We start from the raw sequence: 15,581 nt of genomic DNA, 5'->3' as shown, positions 1-15,581 counted from the left end.
TCTTCTTTTCCCCAGCCAAAACCCACACTAGCAATCAACATCCACCGTTGTTTTTCTGCCTTCTCCAGTGGCTGAAGTGGATCACCAGCAGCTTCACCGTCGATCACCATCCAGCAACAGCAGCAAACACCTCCCGCAGGCTAGGTAGCTTCTTCTCTTCTTGCTTCTCCACGTAAATCATGCATCTCTCAGCTCCCACCTCTCTCAGCAAGCAACTTTAGAGTGACAGTAGCTTTTAACATATTTCAGAAGATGGAACTGTATGTTCCAACTCAACTTAAAGACTGATGATTGATACATAAAAAAACCTATCATTTATTTTCCAGAGAATTATGAAAGGAGGGCACATTCAAATAGAGATTTTCTTCTTTTTTTTTCTATCCTGTCAACTACAGACACTTCTCAAAGCTCCTGATACAGTAAATAGAGTGAGACATGCATCTAAAAACTACCCTTATTCAATCGTTGATGGATGATAAAAGCAACCAAAAGTCTTATGATTACCCATACAGTCAGATAAGCTAAACCTATGATCATGTCAAACGTTCATGGAAGTCCAGGGGTAACAAAGAAGGTAACGAAACGCTACATGGATCTCACCGAAACATCAAAGATCATATCGCCTATGGCAAGTCTGAAAAGTAAAAATATGGGAAACAATAAAAGAATCCCATGAAGGCATGAAGTTTATGTTTGATCAAGTAAATAGTATTTGAGGAATTAATACACCGTTGTTTTTTCTACCTTTTCCAGTAGCTATAGTCGATCACCAGCACCTCCACCGTGGACCACCAGCAGCTCCACCGTCGACCACCATCCTCACGACAGACCACAACAACAACAAGCACCTCCCCCAGGCCAGGTTGCTTCTTCTCTTCTTGCTTTTCCACGCAAATCATGCATGAATGCTGTAAAAAAAAAACAACAAACCTGTAGAATACATGAGTAATTAATTACCTGTTGCTTGCAATCTGCTTTGCCAAAGGAAATAGCAATTTGGTTAATTATTAATTTGTAATAATGATTAACAATTGGTTATATATATTTGGTGCTCCATTTCGACAACAATCAACTTTTAAAAATCCGTTCTCAAACTCGGTTCCTTCTCCTCCTTCGCAGATCGCCGCCTTCGTCTATAAATAAATAATAAAAAAAAAAAACTTTAAAAGAAGATGAACTTACCTTGACAGTGATGTCGTCTTCTTCTCCTTCGGTTGATCATCTTCCTCAACATGAGGTACCACGCATCATATCTCACGGAATCGGACCAGAGAAGCTGCTGCTGGTTCCGGTGATGGAGCCAATAAAGTTCAGATTTCATTTCTTACAAGGCAGTCGGTTTTTGCCATCTTTCAACTCATTTGGCATCCTTTTCATTCCATGTTTTCCTACCCTTAATAATTAAGGAGTCTGGCTGAAGCATAGCAAAAGCAAGCTCAGTCAGATTCAATTGGCCGAGACTGGCAACAGAGGGATGATTCTGTGGTTTCCGTGAGTTCAGGGCTTAGGGGTGGGGCTTCGATTGATAGATGAAGCTAAGAGCGCATCTGGTCTTCATGAAAAAAGCAACGGGTTACGGGCTCATCTCATATGTCCGATTCAGGCATCTCTCTTATTGACGCAGAAAATAATTTCGGCGGGGACGTGGAACCGGACAAGATATTTTTTGCTCTGAGTTTGTTGCCGAGTAGCATGGACACCTTCCCACGTGTTTGTCTGGACTTGGTCTCATCACATTTATTTTACTATGCACATAGGTTACAACATTATAGGTAGATCCATGTGAATTCCACTTCCCGTGATAAAATTAATGTCCTATGCTATTATTTTTTATGTTGGAAAGGTTACTTTATTACAAAGTATTTTTAAAAAATATTTTTGTCTGTGCTTATTTTTATTTCTATTTTATATATTTAATTATTTAAATGTATTTTATAAAAAAAAGGTTTAATGAAATATATTTGATCATCAACCTTCAAATTTAGTTCATACGTACCCTTGCCTTTGGCTAATCTGAATTCTGATCTTCGATCTGATGGAAAGGTAAGAAAATCATGGCAAGTAAAACCAAACGCAGAGGGTTTGAAATGAAAATGAAAATGACTGATGTGGTAGAGGCCATAAGAGCTTCCTATAGTAGTACAAAATTAATTATTACATTTCGTGAGCTTCGGAGGATGTGCCACCTCTGTCTCGCACCCTCATGTGTTGTGCTTCGCAGTTGTCGCCAGAGGAGAAAAACAAGGAAAAGACGATGACGACTTTTGTGACCTCCCCGCCTTAGTCTAAATATTTTACAAGTTAAAAATTATATGCAAAAAGCAAATCATTACTAGCGATTCCAAAATAAGCTTTATTTCATAGATAATGCATCTTATAATATTATTTTTTTAGTTAGGACATAAAAAAATAATAGATCACGGGAAGTGAATTCACATGGATCCATGTGAATTCCACTTCCCGTGATAAAATCCAGTTTAACATGTCCTATGCTATTATTTTTTATTAATGTCCCTATACTATTATCTAACATGTCCTATGCTATTATTTTATTAATATCCTATGTTATTATCACGGGACATTGAATTCCCACCTCCAAAGTAAGCTTTATTTCATAGATAATGCATCTTTTTGCTCTAACATAATTTATGTTTTTATTTTCGTGGCCTTTTCTTTGATTTTTTAAATCACAGGATTTATTTTATGGTCTTTTCATATTGCATATCCCATTTCAAAATCTCTAGCCCTAATCACCATTATATTGTTATTATTATTATTATTATTACTATTTTTATATATTTAATTATTTTAATGTATTTTATAAAAAAAAAAGTTTAATGAAATATATTTGATCATCAACCTTCAAATTTAGTTCATTTACTAGAAAACATTTTTGACTCATAATTCATAAAATATTTTATAAATAATAACTTATTTCAACCATTATTTTCATATCATCATAATTATCATCTCACTATCTAACCCTTTACCATTATTTTATTATTATTATTATATTATTATATTATCATCATTATAGTATCACCCTCTTTATTATTATTATCATCTCAACTTATCACCATCATTATTAAAAAAAAATATTTTGCAAGTTAAAAATTATATGCAAAAAGAAAATCATTGCTAGCGAAAAATGACATGTTTTAGAGTATGGTTCTTGTTGTTTTTTAAAATGTTTGTTGTAGTGAAATATATCAAAATAATATTTTTTATTTTTAAAAAATTATTTTTTAAGACCACATCAAAACGATTAAAAACATAAAAAATTATTAATTTTTAATAAATGAAATTAAAAATTTTTAGAAACACAATCACGTTTCTAAATGCTCTTTTCATCAACAGTGATTGTTTATGTTAGGTTTTCTTGGCACTTGGTCTACTTCAAATTTCATTTATCTTTGAAAAAAATTAAAGTGTATTAACTTTTTGGATAGGTGGCATAATTATGTATACTTAACAGCATGGTTTAATACAGTTCAAGATGGTATTTAATTACGTGAAGAATGGCGAAAATATAACATACAGGATTGGGATTAATACAAACAGTAGTCGAAGGATGTTATAAATATGGAAGCAAAAATACAGGGGCGTGTACGTCTTCATGTTTAGGTACAGATTTTCACATGCCTAATGATCATGTAAAGAAAGCAGGTCACAAGTCCTTGGTTTTTTAGCAGTGTTTGCATATGTCAAACTATGGATTATAGTTATGGTTTTGAAAAATAAAAAAATTTCTTACCCTATGTTTTGAATTTTTTAAAAAAACATTGCGGGACACGGGACACTCTCATTAAAAAAAATTACAAAGATTATAACCCTTATTCTTTGCAGCTTATACGATTTTGTTTTGATTTTGTTACTTTCCTTTGTTTTTTTCTTTAGCATTCACCAGAATTGTGATAGATTGTAGAAGTTATTGCCTTTATTCTTTGTAGCTTATACCATTGTGATAATTATGCTGGAGTTGTGATACTGATTTCTTTTACCTAGATATGTTGCCTCATCTTTTTTTTTTTTTTTTGTTCTTTCATGCCTCATTCTCCAGATCTTATACCCCATGTCTGTTTATTTTTATCCTTGCACATATTAATCAAAATTGAACTTCGTTTTTCAGGTCTTTTGAAGGGGCTACTTTTTTTTATCATCGTATTTTTCTCAGGTTTATTTTGTGCCTCTCTCTTATTTACTTTATCCATTTCTATTTCCTTGCATGCTTAATCATGATTATGGTATTCCTATGTTTAGCAACACATAATGTCTTTTTTAATCGCTTAATATTTTATTGTTATATCTCCATCCTTTCCTGAACCAAGGAGTTATGTTTTTAGCTAACCCTACCCTATTATCATGTCTTATGATATATCAAACATTTCAGTGTAATTATCCCTATGTTTACATGATTTCTTTAGAAAGTGCATGCCATTAGCATTTTCTCTATCCCTGTGTTTTCCTTCACTTAGCCATGATCATGTACTAATCATGGTTTTTTTGTGTTTTTCTTTCATTTACCTTGGTGTTTTATTTTCATAATTTATTTAGAGCAACATGACAAGTCCTCACGGACATGTTCAACCGAATGAGTATGTGCCATCTTCTCCATACTCACAATTTGTCTTGAATGACTACGAAACCCCTGTTGATAGAATCTTGCTATCCAATAACCCGAGCTCTTCAAAATACATCATCTGCTCCACAACATACTCAAGGGGTTGGCACTTTGGTTTGTTCACGCCAGCACATAGATATACAAACCACCTTCTCCTTATCAAGCAACATAGTGCAAACTGAAAGTAATGAAATTAATGCAGCAAGGCTATCCAATCCTCCACAATCTACCGCACTTGCTTCATTTCACTGTGATGAATCTGAAGAATTCTCTGAGCAAACCCTTAATCATCAATCTACTATAAGCCAGGCATTATATCAGCCAAAAAAAAAAGGCGTATGTAATCCAATCATGTACCTTTTGTAGCCATTTAACCTGTATTTATGATTGCCTATTTTATATCATTCGTTCAACTCTCTCAACTTTATTTTTTTACAGGTTATTTAATTGAATACATTGATTTTGGGGATAAAAACATACAAGTGTAACCATTGCAACGCTCTTTTTTGGTTGCAAGAACGCTTGGCCCGTTCAGCCAAAAACAAACCCATGCTTTACACTTTGTTGTAATAATGGAAAGGTTGTGCTTCCTGCTCCACAAGAAACACCTAACTATCTTGATAACCTCCTTAACCCAAACAATGGTTCATCGTCCAAGAAGTTTCGACGTGAAATTCGTGCTTATAACTCAATGTTCGCTTTCACGTCCATGGGGGCTGTGGTTGATCATTCTGTTAATTCTCGGCCTGGATCTTATGTTTTTAAGGTCAATGGATATTGCCACCATCTTATGGGTTCTCTTCTTCCCATGGATAATAGAGGCCCCAAGTTTGCACAGCTTTATATTTTCGATACAGATAATGAGGTTTCTAACCGGCTGCAACCATTCTGCAATGAAAATTTTCAATCAAGCTTGGATAGTCAGATTGTTGTTGGTCTAATCAATATGCTTGATTCATCTAATCAATTGGTTCGTTTGTTCCGTCATGCTGACAAAGGTTCGGGGATGTCGAGGTTCCAGAATTCAAAACTTTCGGTTAATTGGTAAAAGAGATGATGACTCAAGGCAATACGATGATCCTTCTTTAAAATGACATTGTGGTTTGGTTGTTGGGGACATTGGTCATTGTCGATCTGATCGGGATATAATTATTGAAAGTTTATCTGGAACACTTCAGAGGATCTCAAAGCTTCATCCTAAATTTATGTCCCTTCATTATCCACTTCTTTTTCCATATGGTGAGGATGGTTTTCACACTGATATTCCATTAGCTCATCAAGAGCAGCAACCACCTAAAAAAAGGCAAAAGGTTTCAATGAGAGCCTATTATGCTTATCTCATTCATGAAAGAGAAAAACAAGAAAGCACTCTCATAAAAGGCGGACGATTGTACCCAGCAATTTTTGGTTGATGCATTTGTTAATGTTGAAAGAGGAACGTTTGGATTTTATACGTGCAAACCAAGAAAATCTTAGAAGTGAGCATTACAAGGGGGAATACATGATGCTGTTACTAGAGGTGATGTTGATGGATCAACTACAGGGAAAATTATACTTTCCATCATCTTTAACAGGAAGCCCTCGGTATATGGTTAATAATTACCAAGATGCTATGGCCATATGTAGGTGTTATGGGAATCCTGATCTTTTTATCACATTTTACCTGCAATGTTAATTGGCCCTGAAATTCGCCGAGAAATTAAAAAAACAAGGAGCTATCAACCTGAGGACAAACCTGACATCATAGCAAGGGTATTTCATTCCAAGCTAATTGATATGATGTCATTCATCAAGTCCGGAAAACCTTTCGGACGGACAATTGCTGGTATTTCTATTTGATTTCTTAAATTTCAAGTTTCTATTTTTATCCTTCTACAAACATCCGTTTTTACTTCTTTACTTGCATTTTCTCTTTTTAGATGTTTGCGCTTGTGGAGTTCCAAAAAAGAGGTTTGCCACATACTCATTTGTTAGTTTGGCTAGCTCCAGAATTCAAATTTCGTTCGCCTGAGGATGTTGACTCTATTATTTCAGCTGAAATACCTGACAAGCATCAAGATCCTATTTGCTATGAGATCGTTTCAAAATTTATGATGCATGGTCCATGTGGCGCTGCAAATCCAAAGGCTCAATGTATGGAAAAGAATAAATGTTCCAAACAGTTTCCAAAAAAAAAACAAAGATGCAACCATCTTTGGTGAGAATGGCTTTGTTTACTATAAACGACGCATGCAACCTATGGGTCACATTGTTAGAAATGGTATTTCCCTGTCAAATTGTCATGTTGTCACCGTACAACAAAGAACTTTTGCTTCGATACCATGCACACATTAATGTTGAAAATTTGTTGCCAATCTCTACTCATCAAGTATCTTTTTAAGTATGTTAGCAAAGGAGTTGATCGATGCAGAATGGTTCTGAAAAAAGATACTGATGATGAAATACAAGCTTATCTAAACTGTAGATTCATCTGTCCATATGAAGCAGTGTGGCGGTTATTCCAGTTCCCAATCCATTCAAGGAGCCCAGCTGTTGAAAGACTTCAAGTCCATCTGCCATTACAACACCATGTGTTTTTTTCAGGTAATCAATCCTTATCGTCAGTTCTTGGGAGACCTGGCATTAATAAGACAATGCTCACAGAGTGGTTTGAGCGCAACAGGGTTGATGTCGATGCACGAGATCTATTTTACTCACAGTTTCCAAACAAGTATGTTTGGGATGCTAGGCAAAAAGAATGGATTGTTAGATCACGTGGATTTTGCCTTGGTCGCATTGTGTATGTCCATCCTGCAGCTGGAGAGTTGTATTTTCTCAGAATGTTACTTAATCATGTTAAAGGAGCAAAGAACTTCGAAGACTTGCGGCAAATCTCTAGTACAATATTTCCAACTTTTCAACTTGCATGCAAGGCTTTGGGACTCTTAGGAGATGATAAAGAATGGTCAGATGCATTTGGTGAGGCTATTCCAACAGCTTCTTCTCCGCAGCTAAGGCAACTTTTTATTAATATTATTATGTTTTGCGAGGTTGCTGATCCAAATAGTCTTTTCGATCAATTTTGGCACTCCATGCATGATGACATTGAATATCATCTGAGATCTTCTTTCTCAATGTTGAACGTTCGTTTTTCTGATGATGAACTTAAGAACTATGTGTTGTATGAGCTTGAACAACTTTTTAATGCTTCCGGGACATCGTTGGAAGATCATAAACTTTCCAATGCCGAATATGGTCGATTGATGGATGAAGTCAGGAACAAACTTTTAAGGGAAGAGCTTAACTATGATCTTGCTGAGCTTAGAAATAACCATTCATTAGCTATGCCACTTCTTAATCCATGTCAAAGAAACATCTATGATTCTGTTATTACATCTATACTACAAAAGAAAACAAGCGCTCATATTTGTTCATGGTCATGGTGGAACAGGAAAAGACTTTTTTATGGCATACAATTATTAATCGAGTTAGATCTGAAGGTTCAGTTGTTCTTGCTGTTGCCTCATCTGGAATAGCTTCTCTTCTATTACCTGGAGGGCGAACAGCCCATTCTAGATTTTAAAATTCCATTAGAAGTTAATGAGAGTTCAACATGCGAGATTAAACACAACACTCACCTTTCACGACTACTGGAGATGACATCACTTATTGTTTGGGATGAGGCTCCAATGAATAATAGATTCTGTTTTGAAGCTTTGGACAGGTCTCTACGAGATGTTCTTAGACTTAACAATCCATTTTGGTGGCAAGTCTGTCTTATTAGGTGGGGATTTCCGAACAAATTCTTCCTGTTATACCTGGAGGAACAAAAGAAGAAATAATTAATGCTTCTTTTACTAGCTCATTGCTATGGTCTGCATTCACATTCCTCACTTTGAATCAAAAATATGCGACTATCAGCTGAAGGTTTAAGCCCAGACCAAAAGGATGAACTTAGACAGTTTGCAGAGTGGATCCTTTTAATTGGTGATGGACAAATATGTGATTTGGCTGTTTCGGATGATCATGATGCGGCATTTATCAAAATCCCATGTGAGCTTCAGGTTGAAGTAATTGATTCTCCAATTGCAGCTATTGTCTCTGCCATATATCCTGACATTGAAAGAGCTCATCTTGACCCATTCTACTTTAAAGACAGAGCAATTGTTACACCGAAGAAACCTAACTGTTTCTGAGATTAATAATTTTATCCTTGATATTATACCTGGTCATAAATATAACTTTCTTAGTTGTGATTCTATCTAAACAACTTCTGGTGATATTGACAACATCGATTTATTGTATCCAATTGAATTTATCAACCAGCTTGACTTTAATGGTGTGCCCCAACACAGTATTTCATTGAAAATTGGCACACCGATTATGTTACTTCGGAACCTTAATCCCTCTGCTGGTTTATGCAATGGAACAAGGCTTATTGTTACACAGCTTGCCGAGCGAATTATTGAAGCCCAAATTATTACCGGTTCTAAACATTGGAGATCGAGTTTTTTATTCCACGAATTGTCTTTCCAGTTAATGATAAAAAATGCCCCTTCACAATCAAACGGAGACAATTTCCTATTAGGCCTTGCTATGCTATGACTATTAATAAAAGCCAAGGACAATCACTTAAGATTGTTGGTGTCTTCTTGAAAGAACAAGTTTTCAGTCATGGTCAATTATATGTTGCTTTATCAAGAGCTACATCAAAGAATGGACTTAAAATCATTTCCCTCGATCATGAAGGAAAACCATCATGTTATGCCAAAAACATTGTTTACAAGGATATCATTCAATTATTACCAAAAGGTAATCTTTGTATTCATTGTTGTATCTTTTGTGTGTTTAAATTCCTTATTCATAACCTTGAACATCTATGAGTCTTCTTTCAACATATATATAAAAAAAAAATTAGTTCCATTTTTAACTATAATATATTTAAGTTTTTGCTTTTTTGTTTTTTGTTGCATGCGGACAATTAATTTCTCATACTCCTCTATTTTTCATAAAGTCTTTTCATGTCTTTTCAGGTTAGCCTGTCACTTCGTCTGCTATTTATTTTTCTACTTTGGATCAACGACTTCACTCCTTGCCCTTACAATTTCATGTAAGTTGTTTTTTTCTTCACAGCCCTTACTCCATGCTTAGGGTGATTTTAATATTGAGTAATGAGTGGACATGCTAATTCTTGATTTTTGTTGTTCCTAACCATTAATTTGTTTCATATACTACTTTCACCTTTGCCATACATGTATGAAAATAATCAATTGTCATACACATGTATTCATGATCTGAATTACATTTCCTACAATTAAATAGAATTTATGCTTTTATGATGACACTTTTCTGCCATATTAGCTTTTATATTTTCAGATTTGGGTTCCATTTAGATCTACTACTATGTTTATATTTTAATCTTATGTTTAATTATTCGCTTATTTGTTCAATTTTTCCTTGCTTTTTTTAAATGCAGAAGTAATGGCTATTCATTTACACAACATTAAAAAAATATGTTTTCTACCCTTTAATCCGAGCTCGAGTATGTCGTGTTTGGATTCCAAAACAAAATGGACAAGCAACAAACTTCAATTGCCTATTTGTTGATCGTGAGGTATGCAAACATATCTACTAATATAATCTTTTATTTGTTTTCTTCAAATTCTTGCCTCTGCTTGCATGCTTTTTTTTTGTCCATTTTTTAATTTCCCACACAATTATGCAATGTCACCAATTATTTGCCTTTTTTAATGAACAAGGGTGGTGCAATACAAGGATCAGCCAAATCTAGAGATGCTGCCACATTTTTCTTCAATCATTATTGAAGGTGGATATTATGAAGTCAAAAATTTCTACACCTTTGAAAATCGCTACATGAATGTTGTTGTTGGCCATGAAGCTGTTGTTGATCTTAAGTCTGACACCAAAGTAACTCACCTCAATTCTCCCCACTTTCAATTCCACGATATTACTTTAATTTCACAGATTTTGCACATGTCCTTAACAAAGAAAAAGGATCAAGACTTCTCACAGGTGTTCTTCATTCTTACCCTTATGTACCAAACTGTATCATGCATAGTTTTTCATTCCACTAACATGACTATTCAATTATTTATATAGATGTTCTCGGTAGGACTAAAAGCAATACAACCAATTGAAAAGATTTTTGGTTCGGGGGCAAAACACTTGAAGACAAAAGGGAGTTCATCCTTGAAAAATATACGGTTAATGATAAATTCAAATTATTTATTATATTGAATTCCTCCTAGCATTAGTCTAATATACTTTTATTTTGTTTAGAGGCGAGGAGCTTCGTATCACTTTATGGGGTGACATGCTCGAAGCTTTGACGACGCATCTTTAACAGAACAAGATTCTCCTCTTATCGTTGCTTTTGCTGGTTTTCGTGTCTCTGAATTTAGAGGTTTCCTTCGTTCTATCATCAGGGCCTACCATCATTCAATGTTTATTAGATTTTCGTTCAAATTTCATAACCTCTTCACATTAAATATACACCAATAAATATGTGGTTGTTACATTTTTTTATAGGATCTGCAAATCTAATTGGCACCGCAGCTTCAGTTTGGTATTTTTAAACCCGGACATACCAGAATTATTAGCATACAAGCATTAGTAAATTTCTATATTCTTTGAACCTTTTGCATTTGTTAAAATCAAATTTATGTATTAATGTTTAAATTAATTTCTCAACACCTTTTTCTTTATCTTTTTGTAGCTATGCTCAAATGGTTGTTGACTTACACCAGCTGCCTCCATCATCAGGAGCTGTCCTCTCATTGGAAACTCAGATAAATGAAAATAGAAGAACAATAAGGGAGATCCTCTGTATGGACCCATACGAACACAAGGTATCTATTATGTTATTCTCTTTAAATATTACTTATTGCAATTCATGTCGTGATGCCCAAGCCCAACAATTGTCTAATAAAGATAGATCGTCAAAATATAGTGTCTAGGATCAAGAATCATGGCATAGAAGTTCAAGGCCTATAATTTTATATCTCATGGCTGGTTCCAGACCCCTATAATATTATGATTACACTGCTGTTGGCAATCACCAACACTGCATAGCCTGCATTTTTATGAAAAAAAAAAATGTATGACTTTGTGCTTTAATTGACACCTGCAGAATGAAAGATTTACATGTAAAGCTTTCATAGTTGATTATGATCTCTTCAAGGGATGGTGGTGTGTCAAAGCTGTCCAGATTGCCAACAAGCCACTCTCTGGACTCCCTAATAATTTGCGATGCATGGAGCATGACTATCCATCTTATGCACCAGTCCCATGGTTCAACTAATATGCATACCAAAACAACGTTGAATTTTCAGCTAAAACATATATTAACCCATGCTTTTATTTCATTCTTAACTGGAGCTCTTTTTCATATCTTTTAGGTTCAGACTTAACTGCATCGTTAGCGATGGTCAAGATGTCACGAATTTTCTTCTCTCTGGCAAGACAGCTGAGTATTTTTTCAATGCTTCAGCTCATCATTTGGTGTTCGACAAACAATTCACTGACCCATTTACTGTTCCACCTCAAATGATTGAGAAATTAAACAAGACAAAAATATTTCAGCTTCGATTTGGAGCATACAAATCTGTTCTCGGCAGATGTGAGATATATGTTTGCAACATCTTTGATGAAATACCAACTAAAGCATCTGTTAGCCCACCTAGCCCCATTAAAAACATTGACACGCCAGCCTCAATAACCTCTGCTGCTGGAAGTTCAAGGACTTTCACCCCTTCAACACCAAACGTTGCAGATCCCTTGGATGTAGATCAATCTCAGATTCAGACTCCAGCTTCACAGCAGGACACCTCTCCACAAAAAGACACGTTCCATGACAGCTGCCATCGCCAGTCAAAAAGAGCACTAACCTTCAATGATGTTGAGCCACACGACAGGTTTGCTTTGCCTCCCCACACATAACAAATAATTCCAGTGCAAACATGACACACCAGCGGAGGCCACTATCTCATTTCTTTGATATGGCATTCCTTTAGTAATTATTCCTTGCCTGATCAACAACTTTATAAATACTCTTCCCTTTCATTCTTAATATCTTATTTGGCATGCAAATATCATCCCGTGGAATCTTTTTTCAGCTATATCATTATTTTTATTCTTATTTTTGATTTCAAGATATTAACTCCAAGACACCACTATCTAATATTTGCTCAACATTCATCCTATGAAAGTTATTACTTAATTGTTCTACTAATAAATAAATTGTTTTGTCTTTCATTCACATTGTTTACATTTTTCCATTCCTTAAGTACTTCCTTTCAACATATGATTCAGCACCCAGCTTCCCCACCCAAAACCCTTCAACGAAGACTCATCAAAGGAGCATCTCTACAAAGATGATGACAATCCTGCACCTCAACTTTCAAAGAAGCAGCGCCTCTCCGTTTCATCACCTGAAAAAGTAAGCATCTACTTCTAATTAGTTTCCCTTCTTTATGAACTCACATACTCAACAATAATGACATCTTCATTTCTCATTACTGATTTTATCTTGAAAAAAAATTTAATATTTGTTGCTGTATAAAATTTATGACTTTCAGTTACACTGATTTTTTCCAAATAGGAAACCAATTAACATTTGGTTAGTCAATGCTTGCTTTTCCAACATCACAACCTGATTGGGCGTCTTCATCATCTGCGTTATTGATACAGCTTGCTGCTCATTCACGTCCAATTCTCTACCTATATGTATAAAGCATAAAATATTTACCTCTCGCTGCTTTTGTTATGCTTGAACTAACTTTGTTAACTATCTGAACTTAACTTTTGCAACTAACTCTGTGAATATACTATCTATTCCCATATAATATGTGCAAAATTTTTTTTTACAGATTTTGACACCCGCGGCATCGCGCGGGTATCAAGACTAGTTAGCCTATATATCTTGTGACTTAACATGATGAACAAGGCAACGTATCACAACAGAGTAGTCACTCAGAAATATCAGTCACCATTAATAGCCTGCACACAACAGCGAATTCCACCATGAAATTGGCGAAAACAACGATTATCTCTAACAATGAGAAGAGTGCTTTCTTTGGAAACAAACAAGATTGCAAAGATTACTTCTGTTCATAGTAGGTTAAATAGTGGTGAAGTAGCTGATGCAGTGACGATAAAAGAATAGGTCAAGCTGCACCTTCTAGGCTGAGATACATGCACTTTCTAGCTATTCTTCCTTAAATTACTAACATGATTACATGACAATTCTCTGGATTCTAAAATTAGATATTGCTGCATGTAAATTTACAATGTTGACAAGTTACTCAAACAATTCTTCTTCTTCTTCTTATTGTTATTTTGTGACGAGAAATCGAGCACACACCATTTGGATTTAGGTCAGATACATTTCGATATAACCTTCTTCCACAGTAATTAGCATCTCATGCTCTTTAGCTAATTGCCTGATAAGATTTGTACCAGAGACAATTACCACATCTCACTTTTCTGACCTCCGGTGCGGTTACTTTGTTGTTCAGGGAAAGAATTGTTCCAATTCCATTGCCCTTGGGAACCTGAAGCAGCTGGTTCTGTGTCATTTATGGCTGCCGCTGTTGCAACAATGTGCATCAGCTCAGCTTCATCAGATGGAGCCATGTATGTGATATCAAATGCTCCACAAGAGGCGAGTCTATATGCTCCAACCAAACCAGCTCTATACATGGCAAAAAGGGTGGTAATTACTCTTGAAGATCAACATCATGAACCAACTTCTTTCCCAAGGTAAAAGAATGTTTTTCAGAACTTATGCAGTGTCCTTTACCCACCTGATCATTTTCTCGTTGCAGGAATGAGCAGATGGCACAAAAGGGCTACATAATTACACAACACAGTGCACATCTCTTGTAATCTTATCATTATAATATTCTGTTAATCTTCTCTCTCTCTCTCTCTCTCTCTCTAATTTCCTCTAGCAAGCCAAGTTTATTCCAGATCTATTTTAATTATTTATCCACCGATTTGGACAACTGACATAATGGGATTTCCAACATGACAGATGTGGAAGAATATTTTACCTGCAAGTTGAGAACTAGATGTGCAAAGAAGGCATGGATAAGAGCTTGTTTGTCATTTTTGGGTAAATCAGTTTGGACACAAAAAATATGAGTATATTCCAGTTAAATAATAGATGAAATCATAATTAAAAAACTTCAAAAAATAGTAATCATTGTCATGTTTAGGCGTAACTTCCTTTTCTCATTTATGGTAGGTAAACAACACCATGGTTATGGCTCTGCTCACCATACCGAGTCCTTTATCAAGCATCAGGATTTTGGGTTGAAACAATTCAGGAAAACTTCAAATTCGTCCCCCAACTATTGTTGTAGTATCAACTATGCCCCCAAAGTATTTTAATTGCATCATAATTGAAAATTAGTGGAAAAGAGAAAGTATTATGTTCATAGGCTAATCTTTGGGCATGGCTGTAGCCTGTAGTCTAGAAAATGAGGCAACTACTCATCCAGTAGAGAATTGGGCTCGCCTTTTCCTCCATCCCATTCAGCCCACGGGGGGGTCTTTGGTGTCTCCAATGTGAAAGCTTTAGGCAGGGAATTTATGTCTGAGCCGTAAAGGTCAAGTTTGGCTCCTATGGTCCCAAGTTTCTTAAAGAAAAATATCCTTTCTTGGTGCCCGCATAGACCCTTTCTTTTGCTTGGTGTACTTTTGGAATCCGGCAAATTAACTATGATTCATCCTTGCTACCCAGCCAATGTATTAAATTTACACTAAATTATTGTTTGGAAATGTTTTTTTTTATAGCATTTGGTTATTGAATTAGAACAAAAGGAGACAAAAATAATTTGGGTAGACAAGACAAGTCTTTTAGTATTTTTTATTTTGAAAGGATATAAAATCACTTCAAAACAATCCCAAAAACAAATTATTAATATATATTTGTTTTTATATCACCAACCTAGAGCTT

The 15,581-nt window shown here is 35.2% G+C and overlaps 2 protein-coding genes across 2 annotated transcripts; both read left to right on the top strand.

The window, feature by feature from the left end:
* The first annotated feature begins 4,560 nt into the window (after positions 1–4,560).
* On the top strand, positions 4,561–8,796 carry LOC140955581 (uncharacterized). The gene is made up of 9 exons (XM_073409177.1): positions 4,561–4,735; positions 4,824–4,930; positions 5,202–5,665; positions 5,781–5,931; positions 6,057–6,212; positions 6,541–6,754; positions 7,205–7,986; positions 8,137–8,374; positions 8,522–8,796. The coding sequence occupies exons 1-9, from the start codon at positions 4,561–4,563 to the stop codon at positions 8,794–8,796; spliced, it is 2,562 nt and encodes an 853-aa protein (XP_073265278.1).
* A 1,374-nt stretch (positions 8,797–10,170) lies between these two features.
* Positions 10,171–13,298, top strand: LOC118034965 (uncharacterized). Its single transcript, XM_035040431.2, has 7 exons — positions 10,171–10,214; positions 10,360–10,528; positions 11,368–11,469; positions 11,751–11,903; positions 11,999–12,534; positions 12,932–13,058; positions 13,221–13,298. Exons 1-7 carry the CDS (start codon positions 10,171–10,173, stop codon positions 13,230–13,232), a joined length of 1,143 nt encoding a protein of 380 aa, XP_034896322.2. The 3' UTR covers positions 13,233–13,298.
* Positions 13,299–15,581: the final 2,283 nt, after the last annotated feature.

The sequence above is a fragment of the Populus alba genome, chromosome 5 (genome assembly GCF_005239225.2).
Source record: "Populus alba chromosome 5, ASM523922v2, whole genome shotgun sequence".
Taxonomy (NCBI): domain Eukaryota; kingdom Viridiplantae; phylum Streptophyta; class Magnoliopsida; order Malpighiales; family Salicaceae; genus Populus; species Populus alba.
The sequence above is the reverse complement of the archived record's forward strand: the minus strand, read 5'-3'. Positions and strand labels throughout refer to the sequence as shown.